Source organism: Tasmannia lanceolata, unplaced genomic scaffold, assembly GCF_043159265.1.
Source record: "Tasmannia lanceolata isolate RefF3 unplaced genomic scaffold, GAP_Taslan_0.1 ptg000005l, whole genome shotgun sequence".
Lineage (NCBI taxonomy): Eukaryota > Viridiplantae > Streptophyta > Magnoliopsida > Canellales > Winteraceae > Tasmannia > Tasmannia lanceolata.
The window spans coordinates 10,808,898-10,833,092 of record NW_027518682.1 but is presented as its reverse complement, the minus strand read 5'-3'; the positions used below and the strand labels follow the sequence as shown (position 1 = coordinate 10,833,092).

At 38.1% G+C, this 24,195-nt stretch overlaps 1 protein-coding gene across 3 annotated transcripts; it reads right to left on the bottom strand.

Annotated features, from left to right (window-relative positions):
• Positions 1–15,606, bottom strand: LOC143877466 (bZIP protein). Of its 3 annotated transcripts, none has more exons than XM_077379511.1 (5): positions 15,257–15,606; positions 13,799–14,531; positions 2,386–2,461; positions 2,163–2,289; positions 1–391 (listed from the first exon to the last, which is right to left on the bottom strand). In XM_077379511.1, exons 2-5 carry the CDS (start codon positions 14,455–14,457, stop codon positions 327–329), a joined length of 927 nt encoding a protein of 308 aa, XP_077235626.1. In that variant the 5' UTR covers positions 14,458–14,531; positions 15,257–15,606; the 3' UTR covers positions 1–326. The 3 variants fall into 3 exon arrangements, with proteins under 3 accessions (XP_077235626.1, XP_077235625.1, XP_077235627.1); XM_077379510.1 differs by having other exon boundaries at positions 15,305–15,606; XM_077379512.1 differs by lacking the exon at positions 1–391 and having other exon boundaries at positions 2,163–2,294; positions 15,305–15,606.
• Between the last annotated feature and the right edge of the window lie 8,589 nt (positions 15,607–24,195).

The window sequence follows — 24,195 nt, the reverse complement described above, 5'->3', positions numbered from 1 at the left end:
GAGACATGAAGAGATAGTTTTCCCATTGATCAGAGCAATAGTTCTAAAAACATTTACCAAACCGGCAGAGAATTTACAGAAGAGGAATTGAGTGTATTAGAATTGACTACCAACCTGGGACTTGGTGTAGCTTTGGATGATTCCTCTCATTACTGGATATGTATGGGCCACGCTCACATGGTCCAAGCCTCACTAGCTTCTGAAACCATGTTTCAAGGGAACTCGGTTTGCATCAAGATTCAGTTTTCCATGTCCAACATCTGCCAGCTGGTTTCTGAAGGTGCTGCCTCAGTTGGGCCCATCCCAAAATATTAAGTGCTTTGGCTTTATCGATATTCCATGCAAACCATTTTCAACCTCTCAACTTCATTCTTGAGTGATTGATATTGCCCTAAAATCGGTTAACATAAAAATAAGAATTAAAAAAAGAAAAGAAAAATCAGAGATAGAGAGGAGAAAGCACTTTTGACTTTGAGTGCATAAGGAAATGCAACTGAAAATTCTGACAGTGACAAAAGATGACCACAATTTTAAATAAAGCAGTTCTTCCTATAGGTGAAAAGAACCCGGAATTTACTAAGGCTGTTCAGATACATTAATTTTATAATCCTGGATTGTAAAATCCAGATTTTACAAGCTAAAATCTGGATTTTATAAGCTAAAACTTGGATTTTATAAGCTAAAACCCGGATTGTACATTTTCAGGATTGTAAAATCCAGGTTTTAGCTTATAAAATCCAAGTTTTAGCTTATAAAATCCTGTTTTTGGCTCGAAAATCCTTGATTTTACAATCTAGATTGTAAAATCCTTGTATCCAAATGGCCAATGAGTGTGAGCCTACTGGATTTTCCAGAAAGGTGCAGACAAATGCTTTTATAAAATGGCATTTGCTCTGTTCTAGATAATTTTAGAAAAAACAATGATCCAGCTTGGCACATCCTCTCTCGCAATATAATCAGGTACAAATGTATTTACTTGGGCCCAACCATTGATCAATCCAGGCTGTTCACATTGGGGATCTCACCTTGGGCTCCAAGAGCCCCAGATTTGGGCCAATTGAATGATCCCAAGCATCCAACCAGACTTGCAATTAGACAGTCCAAAAAGATATTGGCAATGGTCCAGTCCAAATTCAACAGTCACAATACATTTAATCAGATAGTTAGAATAAGAAGATCATCTAGATTTTTGGGCCATGGGAGATTCAACGTGGGGTCCGCCACCAGGTGACCTGTTTGGATTGATAAATATAGGGACCACCTCATGCAATACAGGCGGACCTCTTTACATTATAATGAGGATGTGCCGAAATTCTTGTCCCTGATAACATTTTATATTTTCAAGGCGAAAAGAATTTAAAAGAAAAAAGAAGGATAACATTTTATATTTTAAAGCAGCTACACTTCAAGAAATAAAACACAGATATATGCAATCAACCTGTCTAAAGTTTTTTCAGATATTTGAGGAACATTGAGAATAATCATACAAATCATTTATTGGTTGTTCAGAATGGGAACCTCTAGTTCCCTTTCTCTAATTTTTGAATGTTTTGTTTTCTCCATTATTCAGTTTCAATTGTCATAAAAATAAAAACTTCCTTCTTTTTCTTTTTGGTGTGCACACGAGAGAGAGAGAGAGAGAGAGAGAGAGAGAGAGAGAGAGAGAGAGATGTGAAACGATCAGTTACTCTAAATGCTTAAGCTGTTCGAGTTGGAGTTATTTAATCATTTATACTTCAACATTCCCCCTCACGTGTGGCCCCTCTTTTTTGGGTTGGCCATACACGTGGGCTTTTAACACGAAGGAGTTGTTGGGTCTTGAACCCAAGACCTACCATGAGGCAATAGATCTAATACCAGGTGAAACAACCAATTGCTCCAAAAGCTTAAGCTGGAGTTGGTGTTATTTAATCATTTATACTTCAACATGTATGATTCTTGAAACATGGTATCGTGTGACATGGCAGCCCCTTTCATCATCCAATAAGGGTGGTGAAAGGAAACAACAGGGGATAATATATTCTGGAGAATCAAGATAATTTGGGACTTTCCCAAACTCAAGGATAATTTGGCAAGCCCTTGGAAAAAGAGGTTACTGGGGCCATTTTCAAAAATTTTCTCTAAAGAACTATGAGTACAAGTCAACAAGCAATGGGACTCACCATCCTTAATCATTTTCTCTTCCTGAAGGCTGGCTATTTGCTGCTTTAGTGTGTTGTTTTCAACAGACAAAATAGCACGCTGTTGAAATAGAGAAGCAACTCTGACTGTTAACTCCGATTCTAAAGTCTGCACTGACAGAAAAGTTTAACTTACATCTATTAGGCTAAAGAAATTTCTTGGTATAAATAGTTCCATGTCAAAGGAGGGTAAACATGTAATTACCTCAAGAACATTTACAGTCCTTTCCAGTTCAGCAATATACTGAAGTTTACGAACCCTTGAGCGCTGCCCAGAGTGCCTGCAGAAATGTGGCAACTTAAAGCATGTTGTATAAAGTGATAGATCAGTACAAGGTTTACATGCATAAGGGCAACTTGGGTATAGATTGGATAATTATTGAACTTTTCATTCATATTTAAGTAATAAGGGCGAATTGAGTATTTTGATTTCGTCATTTAAATCACTAAGTGACTTCTTATAAAATATGGCTCAGCCATGCCAACAACTTCAATAAAGAGGCAAATACCACTTCTTTATTGCACAAGGGAGGGAAATACTTCATAGGATAGGATGGTGTATTTTAGTCCAAAATATTTGGTTTTTTATTAGGGTTTGAGAACTTTCTAGTCTCTTTTCTTTCTTATATACATGTAGTCCCATAGCATTTAGAAAACCTTGGATCTACTATTCGCCTCTATCTCCTCTCATGTATTATCTAACATTCTAACCCTTCTTTGTTCTTCTTCCTAGAGCTCCAAGATCAACCCATCTATCATTAAATTCAAGTTCTTTTTTTATTTTACTGAAGGATTTTTTAGAGTTTCATTGTGAATAATCTGAATGGTTCAGATCTCCAACCTAATGGACAGATCAGATTGATCACAGCCATCGAGTTTCCTAATAAGAGTATCTTGAGATCCAATGGTTGGACGTAATCGATTTTGGTTGGGATGGGCAAGATCAACCCTAATTAGTGATTTCGAGACATTTGAGAGAATTGAACTGAGATCTATTTTTACAAATTGCAAGAAAATAAATAATCTATTAGTTTTGAGGATTGATTTTTTTGCTTGAAGATTATGTTACAAGTAAATTCCCTTTATTATCCTACATTATATTTGGTATTAGAGCCTAGGTTGAATGACTACTAGAAGCAGTAGAAATTTTAGTGGTAGTTCGACTGATAAGGATCAAGATGATCTTAAATGTGAACTTATGGATAGAATTAGCTTTCTATAGAAACAATTAACATATAAACTCATTTCAAGGTGACAAAGAAGTGGCCAATTACTATCAAGTTGACCAAACATCCCAGGTGAACAATCCAGTTGGAGAGAATGATCACCAAGTGATTCCAACACCTAGAACAGTCCCTAGAGTTAACCCTACAAAAACGTTCATGGTAAACACTCGTGCCAATGATTGGCCACATAAAGAACTTGAAAGAAATGGATATGAGCAGGTGGATCAGCTAGGTGATATAACTAAGAAGGTTAAAGAGGATGTACCTGAGCATAATGGGATGCTAGCTGCCCCGTATTTCTTGATTGGCTAGCTGCTATGGAAGAGTATTTTGAGTGGAATGATATGAAAGATTGTCATAGGATCAGGCTTGTAAAGATGAAGTTAGTGGGTCATGCTAATATATGGCGGAGAAATGTTGAGCTGGATATGCAACAAGCCGTAATCCCTCCACTCACCATATGGGAAGAGATGAAGACCAAGCTGAAACACGAGTACCTTCCTACAGATTTCCAGGATGGACTCTTTGACAAATTGTCACTCCCTTGTCTGTAGTATCTTAATTAGATGTCATCCTAGGAACATTGGTTCTTATGTTGGTATTAACATTGTGTACTTATCCTCACAGTTTGACTAGGTTCTGATTTCTGAAACCCTTCAAGATTTGTTCTCTCCAAACTTCCTAAGGGCGGTTTGTTCCATGTTTTCCACTACCTTTAGGGACATGTGAAAGGCATCATCAGGGTCAGTGATACTCAATGTGGCTAAGTCAAGATGAACGGCGAATCTTAATCCATCTTTTAACCTAGCAAGGGTTTGGGATGGAATTTAATTAGTGCCACATCTTATGGTAAGATCCTCAAATTTCTACAATTAATTCATAACTATTAAAACTCCCTTGTCTGATGTGATCAATTGGTCAAAGAGTCGGCTATGTTGAGACACGATATAAATGCAATAAGACCACAAGATATAAGGGCATTTTGGTATTATTGGTTTAACAATAATAAAACAAATTAGCACCTAGGGCGAAAGTATACCCATGAATCTATCCTCTTTTATCTTTCTCACTTTCTCTCTGTCCTTCTCCATCTGCGCTAGTGCATGCATGCATACAAACACATGTCCACGTACTCTCTCTCTCTCTCTCTCTCTCTCTCTCTCTCTCTCTCTCTCTCTCTGTATATGATTATGAAAATTCAAGGACATTACTTGTAGTTCTTACACTGGAGGAGGCGTGACGCAAAAAAAAAAAAAAAATCTAATACTATGGATACTCTGATATCAAATAAATGTAATAAACAAATCCTCAAATCTAGTACAAATAGGAACTCAATGAACAGTCAAATTTTGTGTGCTTAGAACAGAATTACAGTAGTATTTTCAAGAGAGCAAAATGATGTAAAACTGCTGAATTTCGTTGGTCTAAGATTGGAAAAGATTTTAAATCATAAAACCCTGTGTTCTAATTCGGTTTTTTGAAAACAAAATATGTGAATCAAATAAAATAGCACACAATTTCAGTCCACTAACTTGCTGTACGCTAAAATTTGTGCAGAAATTACAGTCAAAGAAGAAAACTTCCAGGTTGATTACAGTCGTGGAGTAATTTTCAAAGGACGGCGTGGGCCGGATAGTGATAAGAACCCATCTAAGGCGAGGACACTTGGCACCTGGGGGAAGGTTAATCGAGGTTGTAATGCAGAACGAATAGTCCCGCAGTCGGCAGAGGCACCGATATCAAACCACTCAGAAAATCATAATAATGATGGTCTTGACAGAGTTGCGGGCAAAACGAAAATAGCACTAATTGATATAGATAACTCTGGTAGGAAACGTGTGAAATCTAAGAAGAAGCTGAAAAGCTTCCGTGTTGGAAAAGCCAGGTCCATGCGTAGGGACCAGAAATTTGAAAATCATTTATTGGCCACAAGAGGCGGTCTCCTTCTTTAAAAGGAAGCATCAGGGTCACTTTGTTAGGGAAGAGAAAAAAAAAACTCTAGTTTCAGAAATTAAGAAAATGTTAGAGAACTTTGATATCCCTAGTGATTCCACTTCTTTAGGGGAGGGGGGTGATGGAGACAAAAACATGTTACGGAAAGTATCTTCTGCGGCGGAGGTGAGGGGTTCAAGTCAAAAAAGACCTAGGTGTATGATGATGCGAAGGCTTCCGTGGAAAATCCAACACCAAGAGAAAAGATGATGGCTACTTGGAAAGAGGACTGGAAACAATTTAAGAAAGATGCAAGGGCGAACGCTGACGAGTTCTTTCGGCTGACCGGCAAACATGACCCAAAAGAAAACTGCATCCCAGCCTACATGCTTCCGCATTTCAAGGAGGCGCTGGAACTCGAGCGCAGAGAAAGGCGGATGAAGTGGGAAGCGCAGATGGGTCTTGAAAACTTAGAGGTGGTTCCTCCTGTTATGGTACCAGATGAGGGGTCTAAGATGTCTCGAGACTCTCTTAATGTGGAAGTCAGTCGGCTGGTTCATTCGCGCTTGGCTCGAGAGGAACAATCTAAAGGTAAGGAGGTCGAAGTGGACTCTAAGGAGGCCAGAGTTTATAAAAAACAGATGGAGGTGGATTCTGATGACTTGCTGTCAGTGGGTGATGCCTTTGGGATTGGGTAAAAAGAGAATTTGGATGAGACGATGAAAATGTTTATGGATATGGAGGAAAGGGGAAAGAAACAACTGCGGGAGGAAAAGGGGCCAAGGATCAAGGACCCTGAAGAAGTAGTTGCCCTGCCCCTGTTTTTGTCAAGGTTTTAAATTTCGACGGAAATCCGAAATTTCGGGATTGGGTCAAGTCAAAATGTTACAAAATTTCGACCGAAATTTTGAAATTTCATTATCCCCGAAATTTCGGGCCAAAATTTAAGGAATATCCCTAAAATATTTGAAATTTATTTGTTATTTAATATTATCCCAAAATTTCCCTACGGGATAAAATATTACTTTTCCCTATTTCGAAGGATTTCAAACGAAAATTTGAAATTTCACCTGAAATTTTGGTTTCGGTGAGGAATGAAACGCATTCCGAAAGTGAAATTTAAAACCTTGATTTTTGTTTGGTTCCTCGTTTGTCCTTAGACTATAGTTTCTTTAGGTTTTCGTAGATATGGTTGTATTATTAGTGTTTATAAATAGTCAGAAGGAATAGGTGGACTGTTTTTTGAGGCGTTATAGGTAAGGGTGTTGCTGAAGTTTAAAGATTAAACGGAGGGTGGTTGTTATGTTGACTAGTTGGTAGTGTAAAGGAGTCTTCTTGAAACCCTCAGGAGAGGTTATGGAAAAATTTAAGCATAGAAGACCCTTGATATGCTTGAGAGACTTTTCGTCTTTCGCTTTTTGAGGCATTTGGTCTCCCCATTGAGGATTTGTTTTGATTCGATAAGTTTGTTGCTTTAGTTATTTCTGAGGAAGTACGTGAGCGGATAAAGCGATGAAGATCTTCACTATAGCTTCAATTTCTTTGCCCTGGTTGTTTCAGGCACTAATCTGATCTTGGAAGCTGTGGAGCAGCTGCATTGAAGTCGATTCCTTTTAGCTTGAGAGACTCTAGTCTTTAACTTTGGGTGATATCCTTCGTTGGATTTTGTACTTGTCCTCAGGCGTCTGGAGAGAAGAAAAATTATTTTTGGTTGATTGGGAAGTTGTTTTTGGTTGGGAAGGCAGTTAGTTTTTAGATGTTTTGCCAGGAGATGGAAGGATGGTTTAGTTATCTTTTAACTTAATGTAATTATGAACAGCTTCTACTTTTCTTTTGATGCATTAGGAGTATGCTCTTGACCATAATGCTATGTAAATGCAAGTCGGGACCCCTGGTCCCCAATGTAATTTTCATGGTAATAATATACTTTGTCAATCTTCAAAAAAAAATTCAAAGTCTTGAAATCTTTGGAAGTAGAAACCCTCCTCTAGAAGCCTAGGTTAAAATGGCTACTTGGGATAGCAGGATTACAAAGGGAAGATCCTAGACCATGGATTGTAATCAATTATTAACTATAAGGATTAGAGACATTCCAAGATTTTATGGAATTGATGAACGGGAATGTCTTGATTGGGTAGAAGCGTTGTAGTTGTATCTGTAGCGGCATAGCCCGGGTGATGACCAAATGACATCTTTTCAATCCCCATGATTGGGTTCACAAATCGCTCCCCTTGGTTAGGTTCATAAACCGCTTTTCTTTCTACCCCTATCTACCTTCTTTCTTGATCTTGATCTCTTTCTGGATCTCTGTCTCCTTTATCCCGGTCTCCTTGATCGTTTCTTGATCATGATTTTTTTCTTGATCTTTCTTGGTCTTGATCTTGACTATCTATTATTTCTTTCTCTCTCTTGGCTGACATAGATTCACATTATTTGGTATAAGAGTGATTTACATTTTTTTTTAATTGTAGAAGATTTCATTAAAATCAAAGGAGACTGAGATGGTCAAGTATAAAGAGAGAGAGAGAGAAAGGCATAAAGAAGCAACACAACAACAAATGACACTGGCAAAACCATCAAGGGGCAGAAAATCAAAGAGCTCCAAGACCTCCCTCACCACAACATCCCAAGCTAATCTATCAGCAATACCATTTGCCGATCACCTAACATGAAAGAAAGATGGAGACGCTTTCCCCACCAAATCTAGAATCTCTTCAAAAAAAAAAAGTGGCAAATCGTCAAGGAAAAGGACGAGACCTTAGAAGCACGAAGCGGGGCCGGGAGCGGAGGAGTGTAGGGGTCTAGAAGAATCTAAGGTTAGGAGCGCCTGTGTAGTATTTTCTTTGCCATTCAAAATTCAAGTACATCCTATTCATATATATGTTTCAAAGTTTAAGTACATCAAAAAGTAGCAATTTCCAAGTTTCCAACCATCATCATATATATTTCAAAATTTAAATACATCATCAAGACAAAAAGTAGTAATTTGTAACCATAGAAGATCTAAACTGTTCATTTATCGGGTCCAAATGTAAATACATATTTGCCCAAAAATAATCTCCATAAGATGATCCTAACCCTTCAATTTGTAAAGGTTTAGAATGGCTGTGATAAGAAAATTGGTTTTTAAGTTAGACTAATCTCAGTCATTGACACAAAAGTGGATGGCTGAGATTATAATAATAGATGTGATTCATTTACTTTAGTAAGTCTCAATTGCCTTTAATACATTATTATTAGGCATGTTTAAGAAAATAATGAGTGCCTTTATCAAATTAACAGAGTGCCAAATATCATTCTTAAAGAGGAAAGATATTGGAAAATCAAGAAGGGAAGTGGCATATTCGCCCCCTTTTTTTACTAGGAACACCCCCCTCTAGTGTAAAAGTGTAGTCATAAATACACTGTAGGTGGCTGTTTCAAGTAAAAAAAGGGGCTAATATATCATTTCCCAATCAAAAAAATTAAAGAATAGTATTTCTGTTCCAAACTTTTCCGTAGATATTCCTACATCCCAAACCTGGCGGTGTTGAATCATTTCCCTTAAATAAATTCTTTACATTTAATATTCACAACATTTATATTGATCACAGCTGGCAAGTGGACGGTTCAGATCATATTTTCAATGCTCTCATGCTTTGCATTTAATGTAAGGAAAGTGGTATATTCACCCCATTTTCTTGCTTGGACAGCCCTCTCTAGTGTATTTATGACTGCTCTTTGACACTAGAGGGGGTTTTCCCAAGTACAACAAAAGCCTTAAAGGAGCTGTCTAAAGTACAACAAATGCATGCCATCCACGGGTTTCAAGCTGCTTTTCACGGTTTTCAAGCCAGTCATTCACGCATGCCAAAAAAAGCCTGCCTTTCAAGTCACGCATGCAAGAAATTTTTAATAAAAAGCCGGCAATGAATGATATCCAATCACAAGGATTGTTTCCCTGGAGTGCCTATATCAAATAAAAGATAGTATTTTAATATTCATTAACAAGTGGGGGTGTCGTTATCATTTAACAATAGTACAATTTATTAGGGCTTTCACTTTGGACTAAAAGCAGAAACGATGGAGTATTCAGTCCTTCAAGATTATCTCATCTCTTCGATCTTATCATCTCCTTCAATATTGTCATTTCTGAAACGTTCCAGATAAGATTCATCGCTTTTCTTTTCTTTTCTTTTCTTTTTATCATTTCTGTGTTTTTTTAAATTTTATGAGACTTTGGGGGCACGATCCTTAGCCGATCCTTGGGGAGTAGCGCGGAATCGCGGTTCTCACATGGGAGCGACACCCTTGTGCAATTTTTCCTGCTTCTAAGGACGAGACCCGCTAAGCTACCTAATGACATTTAGCGAGTCCCCTTCTACAATAATTTTTTCGAAATCGACATTAGCAAGAAGCTTAATTCCTTGATGTGTTGCACGCACTTCTGCTTCACCTGAGTCTACGATCCACACCGGACCCGAAAACTCCCAAGGCCAACTAACTTCCCCGTTATCATCTCTAAGAACACCTCCAATCCCCGAGGGTCCCAAGTTGCCCAAGCTATAGCCAACAAAGTTAAACTTTAGGAAATCCGGTGGGGTGGGGTGGGGTGGAGTGGGGTGGGGGTGGGGGTGGGGGGGTGCTTCCACTTCTGCACAGTCATGGGGCTCTGAGTCAAGTTGAAGCAAATTTCCTTCCACCCATACCTAAGGTCATGTGCGGACACAAAGGCGAAGAACGAAAGAGCTCTCGCCCAGGCTATAGTTAGAGCAATAGCTTTGTTGGCAAGAAAAGGGAGCCTCTTAGTGCCCATCAAACACCCCGGCATTTCTTTCTTTCCATAATTTGCTAGATAAGTGTGGGGCCTCATCCTAGCCAAGTTTGATATTGCTTGGGTCATTTCAGCAGCTCTTGTTGAGGTATTGGTCTCTGGTACCTTGGAGGAAAAAGGGACAAAATGATGGAATTTAGCTTTACTCGTCTTTATAAGAGCCTAGATTCACATTAATTTGGTATCAAAGCGGATCACATCAGATAAACCCGGTACTATGACCTCTAATGGCACAAATTGTAGAGAATATGCTATGAATCAACCAAGGTTCCTCTTCTTAAGCCTATAAAAGATTTTCTATTCACCGACTAAGGGTCATGAGTATCCTCGTACATAATATTACCATCTTCTTTTTGTGTTGCCTCCATACCTTTATCACATCCTTCCTCATGTCTTGGCTCCTTGTTTCTCTATGTTCTTATGTGTCTTACTGCACTTGAAACTATTTCAAACCAAAGGACACTGATGAATAATTTCCCATCTTCTCACACCAAAAACAATTTAATGTTGGCATGACACCAAATAATATAAAGAACAGACCCTCAAATCTCTCACAAGCAAGAACTCAATGAATAGTCGTATTTTGTGTGACTAGAACAGAATTACAATAGTTTTTTCAAGACATCAAATTGATGAACACCTCTTGAATTTCTATGGAATCAAGATTGAAAAAGCTTTCCAATCATAAAATTCCACCTTCTAATTCAGTTTTTTTTAATACACACAGCGCAGATAAAAAAAGAAATACACATTTTCTATCTGCTAACCTTGTTTTCCACTAACAGCTTGTGAAGAAATTGCAATCAAAGAAGAAAACTTCCAGGTTGACTACAAAGTACAAACAGTGGAGTAATCTTCAAAGTCTTGTAATCGGTGGAATTTAAAACCTCTCCCCCCTTCAATCCCCACGTATAACCTGCACAAGATGCATGCAATGAAGAAACCAGATCCTTCTTTCTTACTTCAAGTCAATAAAAAAACCAACAAAGGGATTTTAGACAGCTTTATACCCCTTCACTCGTGCGTAAAAAGAAAACCCTAAAAATTGGATGATTTTATCCCCCACCACCCCCACCCACGGCCCGACCCAAAAAAAAAAAAAAGACACACACCCACCAACCCACATTACCCACCCAACCCTAACTTGTGATTTTTCTCATCTCCCAGAACTTGCAACTAAAAAAAGGGCGGCTCAGTGCACGAGGCTCCCACCATTGTGGGGTCTAGGGAGGGCTAGATCTACGCAGCCTTAACCCTGTTTTGCAGAGAGGCTGTTTCCGTGACTCAAACCCGTGACCACCAGGTCACAATGGAGCAACCTTACTTGCAACTAGAAGACTCCAAATCCCCCTCTAAAACTATTGGCTAACAAAGTGGGCCCCATTTCCTTCACTTAAACCAATTAACTTAAATAAAACAAAACAAGTGGGCCCTATCACTTATAACTTGAAACACACAACTTAAACCCCAAGAGGTCCCCCTACTTGACTTAAAAAATAAAAGTAAAATACATAACCCCTCCCCAATGGACCCCACCTACTTGACTTAAAATAAAATTAGAATACATAACTTAAACCCAATGGAAATAAGAGATTGGCACCAATTTCATGGGAGATCTCACTCCCTCTCTTGCATTGCTTTGATATTTCCACCCCTCTTGGTTGCTTCTCTTAACTCTTGTTTCAGATCTTCAGCTCCTTCTAAGTTTCTTCGCAGGTGAACTGCATCAAAGATGCCACTAACACAATGATCTTTAACCAATGAGGGACAAATCACAAAATATAGACATGAAAACCCAAAGATGTGTTGGAGATACGGAGGTTGTGTTTGTTCCTCTCACAGCATAACCTCCATTTTTAATTTAAAAAAGCCAGTCGAGGTTTTGTACCTAATGAAATAAAAATAGAATGGACTGCAACAAGTCCCATAAGTCCAACTGAACCTGTTCAACTCTAATTCCCTTAATGCTTTTCATAAAAATTCATTAATTAACTGCCCATTTAAAACTTCAGACGCACTTTCTCTGAGCCATTCACTCGAGTTCTCTATTTTGAAATAAAGGGGTGGCGGAGCACGATCCGCATCAAGTCGTCCGGTCAAAATGAAAAAGGTTAACAGCCGCAAAAAACAAGACTAAACAAAATGGTCAATTCACATCTGAAAACAAAAACTATTAGTTTGATAAAAGTCTTTCTTCCCTTCCCAAAACGACAATTTAAAACTGCTATATATCCAATAGAATAGAATCATAGTTTAAAATGTGTCCAGTTGTGGTATTTCAAACTCAAGCCCATCTCACCCACTATAGTTATAGATGTCAAGGAGAACCTCACATAAAAGAGATCAGTCGACCTCCTCTTCTTTGCTTACCTAGAAAGCTTTCAGTCTGAAATACTTGCACATAAGAACCCTAGTCTCATTTAGGTACCTCTTTCTGGGTCAACCGATACATTCTACGAACTTCATTCTTATACTCTATTGAATAATTTATCTCCGAGTAAGGAGATATAAAATGTTTCATAAAATTTAACACTTGTTGATGCCTACAAGTTTCAAGCCACATGCATTGTCACATTCATATCAAGCATACTTGAGCAATCAATGCTATTCTAGGCCTTTAATAATGTTTGGGATAAGTCAGAAAATGAAACAATGCTTCTGTGGATTTTAGAATAACTTCTAAGCCCTAACCGCCAAGCAAACAAATTAAAAGCATAGACGCACTCGAAATCCACAATTTTCAGAGGGATTTGGGATTTCTTTGCATGGACATAAATCACATATCATTTATCCATGAGGAAATTATTTGTGTCCGTATAAGGAAGCTTAAACAAGATGAATTCTTAAAATGAGGTCCAAACTCCAACAAAGTTAGCGACTTGATCAGGAAGGCACCCTCAGTGTCATTCACTGATGGTGGTGGGCCTGGTATCGCGTCAAAAGGAATTGGGTTTGGCGGTGTCATTCATTCATCAAAGAGCAGAAAAGGTAGTAAATAACCAATATTTGATTGGGAGGCAGGTGACCAATGGTGCCAAGTTAGCCTTTTCAACACTCAAAATTCTGGGCCCCACTTAAACTGTAAGAGTTATATCAAAACCTAATGAACATGAGTGACAACAAAATAACAACCAAATCATGGCAATCCATCCATTCCTGAGCCCTTGAGTTTGAGGTATTTATAAAGTCCATGAGAATGGAAGATTTGCATATAAGATGACACAAGGGTACCCTATTGCAACATAACAATTGCATCTAATGCCACTATGACATGCAAGTAAGCTGACACTGATTAAATGAGTATATTAAAAACTTCTGATGAAGAAATATGGTAATTGACTACTATTGGGTACATGTCGACCCTTAAGTGAGGGTGAAAAAACAAAATGGGGAAATGTGTCACTTAAACAGAATATATACATTGAGATGATTTAACAATTATAAAGGCAAGATGAAATAAGTTCAGTAAAGCAAAATTTCATTGGCTTTTAAAGCGGTCGTGTGAAGTGCTCCAAATATTATGTTAGACATGTAAACAGTGGACAATTCTTGAAATACATAACAAATAATCTAACGGAACCAGATTTAGACGAATACAAAAGAAATTAAATGGATCAATTCATATAAAGAAGTTTGACATTACTAACCTCTTTGTTGCCTTGGTATCAGGATCAAGATCACAAATGGCATCACCACAAGCATCTCCTTTTGCATCAGATTGGTCAGTCTCAGAACTGTGTGAGAGATTCCCAGGTAAATAAGGGAAATTGTTTCGAGAAGCATATTCAGAAAATGCTGAAACTATTGAGTATTCTGAACTCGTTAAATTACTCCTTCGCCTAGGAGAGTTAGGACCAAAGATGCAACCCGCATCTAAACCAACACAATCTCCAGTTTCTTCTTCTTGTTTAGTTACAGGACCAGTATATTTCGCCGTTTTAACAGATAGACCTCCCTCGCCATGCGAACGATAAGCTCCACTGTGGATTGGTTTTTCTTTGTCAACAAGGGGCGTTAGTCTTGGAAGAGTGGAGGGAACCTCCAAGAAAGCAACGGGATCACTAGCCGATCGCCGATGAAACGTCCCTTTGACATTTGTTTCTGGATCATTTAACAGTTCATCAAGCCATGATGGTTGTTCATCTAAAACCGAGCTTTGGGAGGGAAACCTACGGTGTCGTCTATGATAACTTTCTAACTCATCGCTTCGGGGCACAATCAAAGACCCAGAATCTAAAACGCGAGATGATGGAGAACCTTTGTTCTGAAATGGGCACCGAGGTGGGAGCTGAGCCTGCCTTGACATGGTAAAAAATAATTTACCAGACACCCCTCTGCTTAATTATATAACTAGCCATTGTACCCTTTCTTCAGGTTCTTCTGCAAATCAAAGTAAAATCTTACAATGAGAGAATAGCGCGAGGATGGGTCTTCTTTGAAGATAAACTCAATATAAATGGAACCAAATCAAATTAGATGTTTTGAAGAAAAGGATACCACTACAAATTTCATGAAGAACAAGGCTAGAATCATAAATCCGAAAAAAAAAAAACAGATTATATGAGTAAATCAGAAAAAGAAAGCAAAAATAAATAAATAAAGTAAGTAGAGAGTTGTGTGGAACTGAAAGAACTTAAGAGAAATTTCTACAGCTAATTTCAATTACGATATTTTCCAGTTTTTTCTTTTCCTATTCCAACATCAAAATCTCAAAACCCTAGAAAGTCTGATGAAAAAAGAAAAACAGAGCTGGAAGCAGAAATCTAACTTCTTCCTCATGAACTTTCACCAAACAGAATAAGGAAAAGCTTTTGCAAGCTCAAGAATAATAATCACGATACAATGACTAAACTAAGTAAAAGAAGAAAAAAAAAAACGGGGAAAGATAAATAAAAAACAATGCAACAGTAGAGCAAAATTATCCTCTGCAACGCAAAACGATGAAAAAAACATTAATCAAAGACATGATCTTCGAACTAGGAAAAGAATAAAAGAGAAAGAAATCTATGCCCTAAATCAAAAGCAAAAAATCATAAACAAAAAGACAAGAAGAAGCGAGAGATTCCTCTGTTCTGAAAAAAAAAAAAAAAAGATCTAAGGAAAACCAATTTCTTCTTCTTCTTCTTCTTCTTTCTCTATCTTTTTTGGCATACCTGTTTCTGCTAGAAAAGAAGGGGGGTGAAAATGGAGGAAAGGGTAAAGGGGCGATCAAGGATAGCTAAAATGCGCCATGTCTGCTCTATCGATTGCTGCAGAGTAAAAATACAGGATGGAGAGGTTGTACGAGCGGGCACCGCCTCGTTATTCGTTTCACAGAGCAAATCTGACAGCACGGTACCCCACGTTTTCGACTTTTCATCGCCAAATCCTCGGCGATTTTACGGGGATTATCCTCGCTTTTGTCGTATCCAACACCCTCCCCTGACCGGCTGACCCTCTCCGCCCTGTATAAGACGCTATAGTTTTGGCCCTTTTGGGGTTTCTATAGCCTGTGGTTTTAGAGTCCAATCCCTTTCAAAAAGTACTGTAAGGCACGGCACCTCTATCGGATGATCCAAACCGTTCATTTCTTGGGCAACAGCCTTAATATGCTGTGACCCAAAAAAAAAAAATCAGTTTCATAGCATCATACTAACCGTCGGATCAATAGTGGTTTCCATAGAGGGGAGGGTTATAATCGAAATGATTTTTAGGGCACAAACTATTTAGGCCCTACTGACAACCCATTGTGAGGGCTAAACCGATTATTTGACTCAAATTTTAAACATAATTTTGATTCCAATAATCGGTTAGGCACTCACGATTGATTTGCATAATCTTAAACGAACGACGCTTTACTCTGTGGAGATTTAATGTGGTGTAAGCCCTTATAGTCCCGTATTTTCAAAAAGTACTGTATGGATTACTTTATAGGATTATCCAGACCGTCCATGTGATGGGGCCCAACATAAAAAAATTATTTCTATGGCATGAACCCAATCCTTTTTGTTTGATTAATTCGAAGTTTCTTAAAGAGGCACCACCATATAGTAGGCCGTACAATAATATGGTCACACATCATATAAAAAGAAAATATGTTTTATTAACATTTAGAAGCCTGCTACGATAATGGAATATAGTGACACCTGTGCAACAAGACAAGGAAGAGAACTGGAATCCACACAAACACCAAAAGCACAGTGATTGTCATTTTCACTTTAATTCTTTGTTTAGAAAGGCGGTTATCAGTTTTCGAAGTGTTTTCCAAATATTTAAGAGGTCAGCTATGTGGGTTCGCCAAGAAATATCTTGCAATAAACTTGGGAAATTATTTTTTGGAATAATTACGTATGGGGAACAAAGATTAGGCAGAATTATCAACATGACCCGTGCTTTTATGAAATTATTAAAGAGGTACAAAAGAAGTCTTGTCAGTAAAAGCTAGACCGAAATGAACTTTTCTCACCATTTCTAACCCCTTGGTTTGTCTTTTCCTAGGGTCCATTTGATTGTACAGAAAAATAGAAAACTCAAAATAAAGAGGCATTTTTTAAAAAAAAATTCCTAGCATAGGAGCATTGTTTGATTGCCATTTACGGTTCAAAATGTGAGCCCCCCCCCCCCTTCTTCTTCTTCTTCTTCTTCTTCTTTTCTTTTCTTTTTTTTTTTTTCTTTTTTTTTTTTTTTTTTTTTTTTTTTTTTTTTTTTTTTTTTTTACCGTTGGACTTTCCTCTCAAATCAAGAGTAAGAGGAAGGTAAGAAAATAAGAATGAATTTCCCTTTCCTACTAGTTATATATTACATACATCCAGACAGCGGCCTTTTATGTTGTTATCCACATAATGGCAAGGGGGTGTTTATTTTATTCTTGGATATAATTCCATCCTCGAACTTTAATCTTGGCTAAGATCTCATTAGAACAAAATTTATTAACAATGCAAATGATAATTTCAAGATAAAATTAGGGAAATGATATCAGCACAACCATGTTTTAATAATTGCACGGTCCTAGCTAATCTTTTCTTTTTTAAATGGCTTGTAAAAGCTTTTTACCTTTAAGAACTGTAATGACCTTTTGACGCCTCTTTAAATACTAAAATACACGGTGCATTAGTGCAAATAACATAAAATGGTTGTGCTGATATCATTTTCCTAAAATTATATTATCTGAATAGCCAAACCCATGAACAGCTTACCCAACTATTTCATTCCCGTGGGGAACAGCCCAAAAATGACAATATTTTGGTTGGAAATGATATGTTCACCCCTTTTTCTTCACCAGACCACCTGTTTGTAGGGTAAAAGTGTGGTCATAAATAAGAAATGACGAATGGGCGTATAAACACATACTCATCATCCCATCCTTAATATTTGATCCCACAGCAGCTCACCTTTAAGAAGTTGATATTTGATCAAATATCAAGCGTGGTACTTCCATCGTACTGTGAACGTTATCATCACCGGCCATTTATCAATTATCTTTTACTAGGTGTTTAGAGTTTTTATTATGTGATTTACATAAATCCATATCGATAACTACAAAGAGGAGGTTTACATTACTTAGCTGCTTTAATAGGAAGAGTTTTATTTTATCTGCTTTGTGGTTATCAAAACAATCAAACTTCTGAATGAATATAAAAGAAAAGTGAACTTGTAAACTCACAAGAAATATGTTCACGATTTGGCTCTCTCTCTCTCTCTCTCTCTCTCTCTCTAGCTTGAATATATCATTTCCCTATCTTCTTTTCCTGACGTTTGTCTGTTCTAAAAAAACATAAAGATGCACTAAATTAGAAGTTTGCTTCAATCACCACTTTGAATGTTTTGTATGTGTCATTTCCCATGATATGAAAAGTCTCTAATGGAAACAATCATAACCATCTAATTTGTTGTTTTATGGTAAAAAAAAATTGATCAACAATCTCAACAGCCAGTGGGTACTCACCACGCGGTGCCAAATGACTAGTTCAAGTGTATTAGTTGCGCCAACTTAATGGACCACATTTGAGCTGGCTTCGGGTCAAATCTAGCATTTTAAGACCTACTCAATAACCAAGTTGGGCAAGACCTTAGATTATAGGTTTTAGATCCGAATCAACTCGATCTAACTCACCAAGGCGCGGTGTAAAAAAAGAATGTTAAATTCCATGGGTTTTTTTTTTGTTTTTTTTTTTTTGAAATTAATATGATTTAAAATAGTTTTAAAACTAGAATTATAAATCTTTTTAACATGAGTGATCATGAATATTAAAAAATAGAATAGAAAAAATTAGGGTTTTACCTTACCTGAGTGGTTCAAATGCACTACCTCTTAGGATCCATACCTTCATCTCTCTACCTCTTTTTTCAATGGCAAGCTCCATGAATTTTTAAGACTGTGCCCTTTGGGAAATGCATTTCCTTTGTGTTATATAAGTCTTGTGGCGTCGATACCTAATAATGGGCACGGCATGTGATTGAGTTCTCCAACTTTAGTTATAAGTTCCATCTACAACTCTACAATTTTATTTATTTATTGAGAATCTCATTCCTTTCAGTTTTTATTTACACATTCGGTAATAATTCCTCAAATAATATCCATTAGCACAGTATAATTAACTTCTCTCAACTTAACTGCTTGAGGCTAGCATTCCTAAAAGGGCAGCTTAAGTTGCAATTGGTGGCCATTTTCTGGAGTGATTCTCTGATTCTTGAATTTCCCAACTAGTTTGGTACAAAGGCTTAGTTGAGTTGAGTTGAGTTGTTCTCTGATTCTTGAATTACCCAAGGTAAAGTTTTTTAGAAATGGTAAAAAGTGAATCCTCTATTTTTGCCTTAAGCAAATTTGAATTGTAACATACCTTGTTAGTTTTGAATTTTGGAAATTGATTTTTAAATCCAAAGCTTATTATTGGACATAAAATTATGTTTAATTTTGAGTTAAATAATTAGCTTTGAACTGAAAATCAATATTTAAAGTCTGAAATGAGAAGGCCTAACTAAAGTTGCTCAAAAAGATTAATTACGATAATTCAAGGAAAAAAAACACAAAAAACAAATAATGATTACCAAACACAACCCGAATGACCCACTTACTTTCGTAGGCCCCTTAAGTTGATAGAGCTAGGAGGGCACCTTACTCAAATGGTCTCGCGAGTCACTGAACTGAGCATAGCTTTCACGAAACAAAGCGATTTCCGATGACAATCACTCTCACTCACTCTCAAGGTTCTACGTCCACATAAAACGATTCTCAAGAAAAGTGTGCCTTTGCGTTTGAAAATAGCCCGTACGAAAACAAAACATCAGCCTTTGAAACTAGCCCACACGAAAACAAACAACCTATCCCAAATCAACCTATCCCAAATCAGTCTATTCTTCCACATCGGTTACGGACGGTCGAGATCAAATGCGACACCTCAAAATGTTTATCATGAATAATTTAGGGGGCGTCTAATAATTAACTAGGGGCCGTTTGGATACGCGAATTTTAGAATCCGGAATTTCTTCAAAATTGTAGCTAAGAGACAAGAGAAGAAGCGGACCAACCATTGTTTTTGACTTCTCGCCTTTCTTTCCGTCAGCAAGAGAGTAGCACATCCTCCCATATTTCCAAGTTTTAGAAATCTTAGGATGCAGGAGAGATTTTTAAAACCTGAGCTTATCACTGAAAATCCAAGAAATGCTTCGAGGAGAGTGGCAGCAGCCTGATCATGAACACCCTCTTTTACACTGGCCCTTCTTTCCGTCAGCAAGAGAGTAGCACATCCTCCCATATTTCCAAGTTTTAGAAATCTTAGGATGCATGAGAGATTTTTAAAACCTGAGTTTATCACTGAAAATCCAAGAAACACTGCGAAGACAGTGGCAGCAGCCTGATCATGAACACCCTCTTTTACACTGTTTTCAAACTAAAAACCTGGATTATAAAATCCACGAATCCAAACAGCCCTCAACATCTCGGTGGTACGTGAATCACCACGAGGCATAAATTGACTACGCATGAAACTAGTTTGATGTCTTCTTGTGGATTCATTTCTCCCACTTTTGTGGGGATGTGGCAATACACAATTTTTTAATGTAAGCAAGTGGATATCTTAACAAAATGAAGTTGCTGCGTGCTTATGTGGTCTTATATGCGTTCGATTTTTTTAATCTTTTATTCAGTGTGATAAGTGATAACTGGATAGTGCCAAGAGAAGGCTCCTACTGTGGTTTATATAGTAATAAATTTTTTATTTTTTGGTTAGAAAATGGTTAGAAACAAGTAGGGGTCCCATACAAAATAAGAAGGAAAAGTTCCCTTTTTAGTACTAGAGCGGGCCTAGTGAAATATTGTCTATTGGATAGTCTTAATCAGGTTTTGATTTATACAATGACGAGATGAGATTGGAATATGCGATGATACTAGCATGATCTTAACCATTCATTAGCTGAGTGGGCATCGTCAAAGATTAGCTGTGGCAAAACATTACACTATTGGGCGATCTTAACCATTCGATTTTTGGAGTGCAAATGAAGGTTTAAGAAGAGACATCAATGGTTTAAATTCAACAAACAAAAGTCATGTGTTGGATGGGTAGAATTATCATTGATTGATGTGATTACTTAATAATAATGTTTCAAAAGCGGGGTTCATTAGATTACATTGCCGCCCTCGCTTCCCCACCTCCCACACACAATCACAAAGAAAACATAGTGACAAGTCCCTTTCAATGGAACCCCGCCTGCTTGACATTAGTTTCCTCATTTGCGTAAGGAACACCTTCAGTTTAGGCCAACCGTGTTTGTTCTTGCTCTTTCATTTTCTTCTTATTTTTCTTGAATGAAACTAGTCTCTCCATAATATTTCGTAGAGGCTCAATTTAAATGGGTGTAAAACAAGTTTTATGCCTATTTTTTCACTTTAAAATGGGTGTTAAACAAATAAAACCAAGTTCATTAAATTTGAGGAAGTAAATGGAGAGCTTCGCAGGGCATACCTAAAATAACCGGAAATAAGCAAATCCATGCAGGGTTTTGCTTTTACCTAATTAAAACAATAATTTACAATGCTACAAGCAAAGTTCCTAAAAGGGGTTGTCCCGCACGGGTGCAGAAAACCTTAGATACGTTGTTCCTGGGATTATCTATCAGCTTGGGTAATTTTATCTTGAACATGTAAGGTTTTTAGAGGACTTGCATAGTGTTTTGGCTTTGAGAAAACCAGATTGTAGAGAATGCTTGATTAGTAAAGAGTAATCAGGATCGGCTCATAGACGGTTAGTGATCAATAAGGTTTGAGCCGGGAACACCTTGTCCACGTGTGTTCACGTTAGAAATGGTACGGTAATTGCTTGATATTATGTGTGGGCCCGATATAAGCCCAATAAGGTTGGTGGGCTTATTTAAGGAACAAGAGTCGATAATGGGCAGACTCTAGTGTTTCTCTTTACTTAATATAAATATGGGGTTGGTCTCTACTCTCACATATACAATGTGTTATTTTCTTCCCATTGGAATACACATAAGGAAACGTGGAGAGAGTAGAAGACCACCGTCAATTGCTCTTCATTTTGCGATGCTTAAAGACATACATGGATCAAGCATCATTAATTGCAAAAGCATTCAAGATGTATTTAAATTTGATCATTTTTCATGTTTCAGTCTATCTAAATCGCATGCTCATGGTTTGAACTTTGAACACGCCAATAGTTTTTCTTACAGAACAAACCCCTTAGGATTGGCTATCCTAAATGTATGGTATATACATTTTCTTGTTGGATGTTCCAATTCCCTAAAATAAAATGATATCCATACGTCCACGACTTGTATTTACACTTTTCTAGTCAGCTGTTAGAAGCTAATGCAATTCCCAAAATAAATCAATTTCAGAGTGGAAATGATGAAGAGTGGAAGATGATTTATCAATGCTTCCTTTCATTTACATTTTCTTGTTGGTTGTTACAATTCCCGAAGTAAAATGATCTCTGTTACAGGTAAAATCGGCACCCCCACGAGATCTCACCATGTGGCAGGAGCATGTCTCGCAGTCCCCACACCCCTGCCCACCACCTCCTCATAGGGCCGTGCCTCCGCTACCTTGTCCCCCACCGCCTTAGTGCACACCGCCGTTAGAAGCAGGAGAACCTTCCACCCACAAGTGCAGAGATAGAGATCGTGCCTCTCTTCCTCCAGAGACAATGCTACACAAATACACAAATACACAATATACCTCCATCATTTCACCTTAACCAATGGGGCTTTGACACGTCACACGTACACCGAAACACATTATATAGGCTCTCCGGGAATAAAAGTTGCCACGCTCAAAGATACAAGGATCTCCTCCCGCGGAAAGAAAAAACCATCTCCATCACCACCACTCTCCACCCATCTCGTATGACATATCAAACCACATTGTCTTTGCTTTAGTTGTCTTACCTTTGTTGGTTTTATCCTGTGGTGCGAATTCCTGACTTGAGCATCGGAGTGGCTTCCCGGAGCCAAAACTCCAGGACCCCTAATGCTTTATCTGTGAGCATAGGTCTATAACCGGCGGAGCTCTACCAGCCGTTCGGTCACGGAAAGAGATTCCAACACCATCAATATCCATACTACCTTCTTTTTTTTTGTACAATGGCTGCCAGCCAAACGGAAATCTGCTTTGTAAAAGGAGAATAAACCCTATGTTTTGACACATGTGCAAGAAGACAATGAAGTGCGCTTGAATCCCCCAATAAATGCAAAGACCACGCGGGAAATGACCAAATCGTTGGTGAATTTCACTTTGGTCTTTATTTTCAAAATGAAATCCTGTTTTGCCTCTCTGTATTTACACTTTTATATTCAATGGTTACAAGCTAATGCAATTCCCAAAAAGCAATTAAAAACCAACCCAAAAAATTGTTTAATAAAGTTTGGGGTTCCATTATCAAAACCAACAAGTGCATATATCATTTCCGATCTAAAAAAGCTGTCAACATCGTAGCAAAAAAAGTACAGAATAAAGTGAGGAATGCCACTCCAAGGCGTGGGTGCGGGGTTGTGGTGGGGGGAGTATAATTTGTTGGATACTATTACAGTAGAGAATTGAGCCTAAATATAGACAAATAAAGCTATGAGAGATCCAGCAATTAGGGCTGGCAATGGGCCGGGCGGGGCCGGATGCTGCATCCCCGTCCCCTTCTCCTTTGCGGGGAATTTTTCTTGTCCCCGCCCCCCTCCCCGCTGCGGGGAAGGCGGGAAATCCCCATCCCCTCCATGTGGGGAATATCTAATCCCAATCCCCATCCCTGCCCCACATCCTACGGGGACAAAAATCCCCGTCCCATCCCTGCCCTGAAATTGATGTTGGCACTCCCATGTTTTGATATTTTCAGCTAACTCATCTTGTCTTTTAATTTTTGAACAGTTGTCAAATGTTAATACTAATATACGAAGAAAAGACAAGCTGTATTTTTTTTTTTTTATTGGCAAGCTGGGGTTAGGTAGGACCCCCAACAGATATATTAAAAATAGAAATGAGAGTTACAAGGGGGACCGCAAGGGCAGCATAAACACAAAAGGAGAACCAACAAAAGAGAACGAAGAACAAGCCTGAGGGAACTGTTACAGGCGCAGATATTGGGATCATTTTTCATCTTCATCAATAATGTTGGAAAGCTCATAAGTGGATCTCGAACCGGGCACATTCCAACCTTTTATAGGACAATTCCTCTTTGAGAGGTAATCAGTAGCAGAGTTTGCCTCCCTCCAGATGTGGGTTATCTTGTAATGGATGAAAGCACATAGAGCAAATTTAATTCTTCTGATTCTCATTGTCTGTCTCCATGGGATCGCCGAGGAACCATTTAAGATATCAACTGCGAACTTGGAATCAGATTCCACCCAGATATTTCTTGCATTGAGGGTAGAAGCCAGTTGAATGCCTTTTTCAATAGCATAGAGTTCAAGCTCGAAGATTTCTTCTTTGTTCACATTTTGCAATAAAAGAGAAATGCAGGTGTCTGAATTGTCTCGAATCAGCCCACTGATACCTCCTCTATCATCATCCAGAGAAGCATCCAAATTTTTAGTTCATCAAGACGGGGGGAATCCAGGAACA

What these genes read in the sequence shown, in the direction of transcription:
- LOC143877466 (XM_077379511.1), bottom strand. Translation starts at nt 14,457, where the DNA reads ATGTCAAGGCAGGCTCAGCTCCCACCTCGGTGCCCATTTCAGAACAAA. An exon ending in GATACCAAGGCAACAAAGAG is followed by an intron (nt 2,462 to 13,798) that starts GTTAGTAATGTC and finishes ACATTTCTGCAG; the next exon opens with GCACTCTGGGCAGCGCTCAA. An exon ending in AGAGAAAATGATTAAGGATG is followed by an intron (nt 392 to 2,162) that starts GTGAGTCCCATT and finishes AACCGATTTTAG; the next exon opens with GGCAATATCAATCACTCAAG.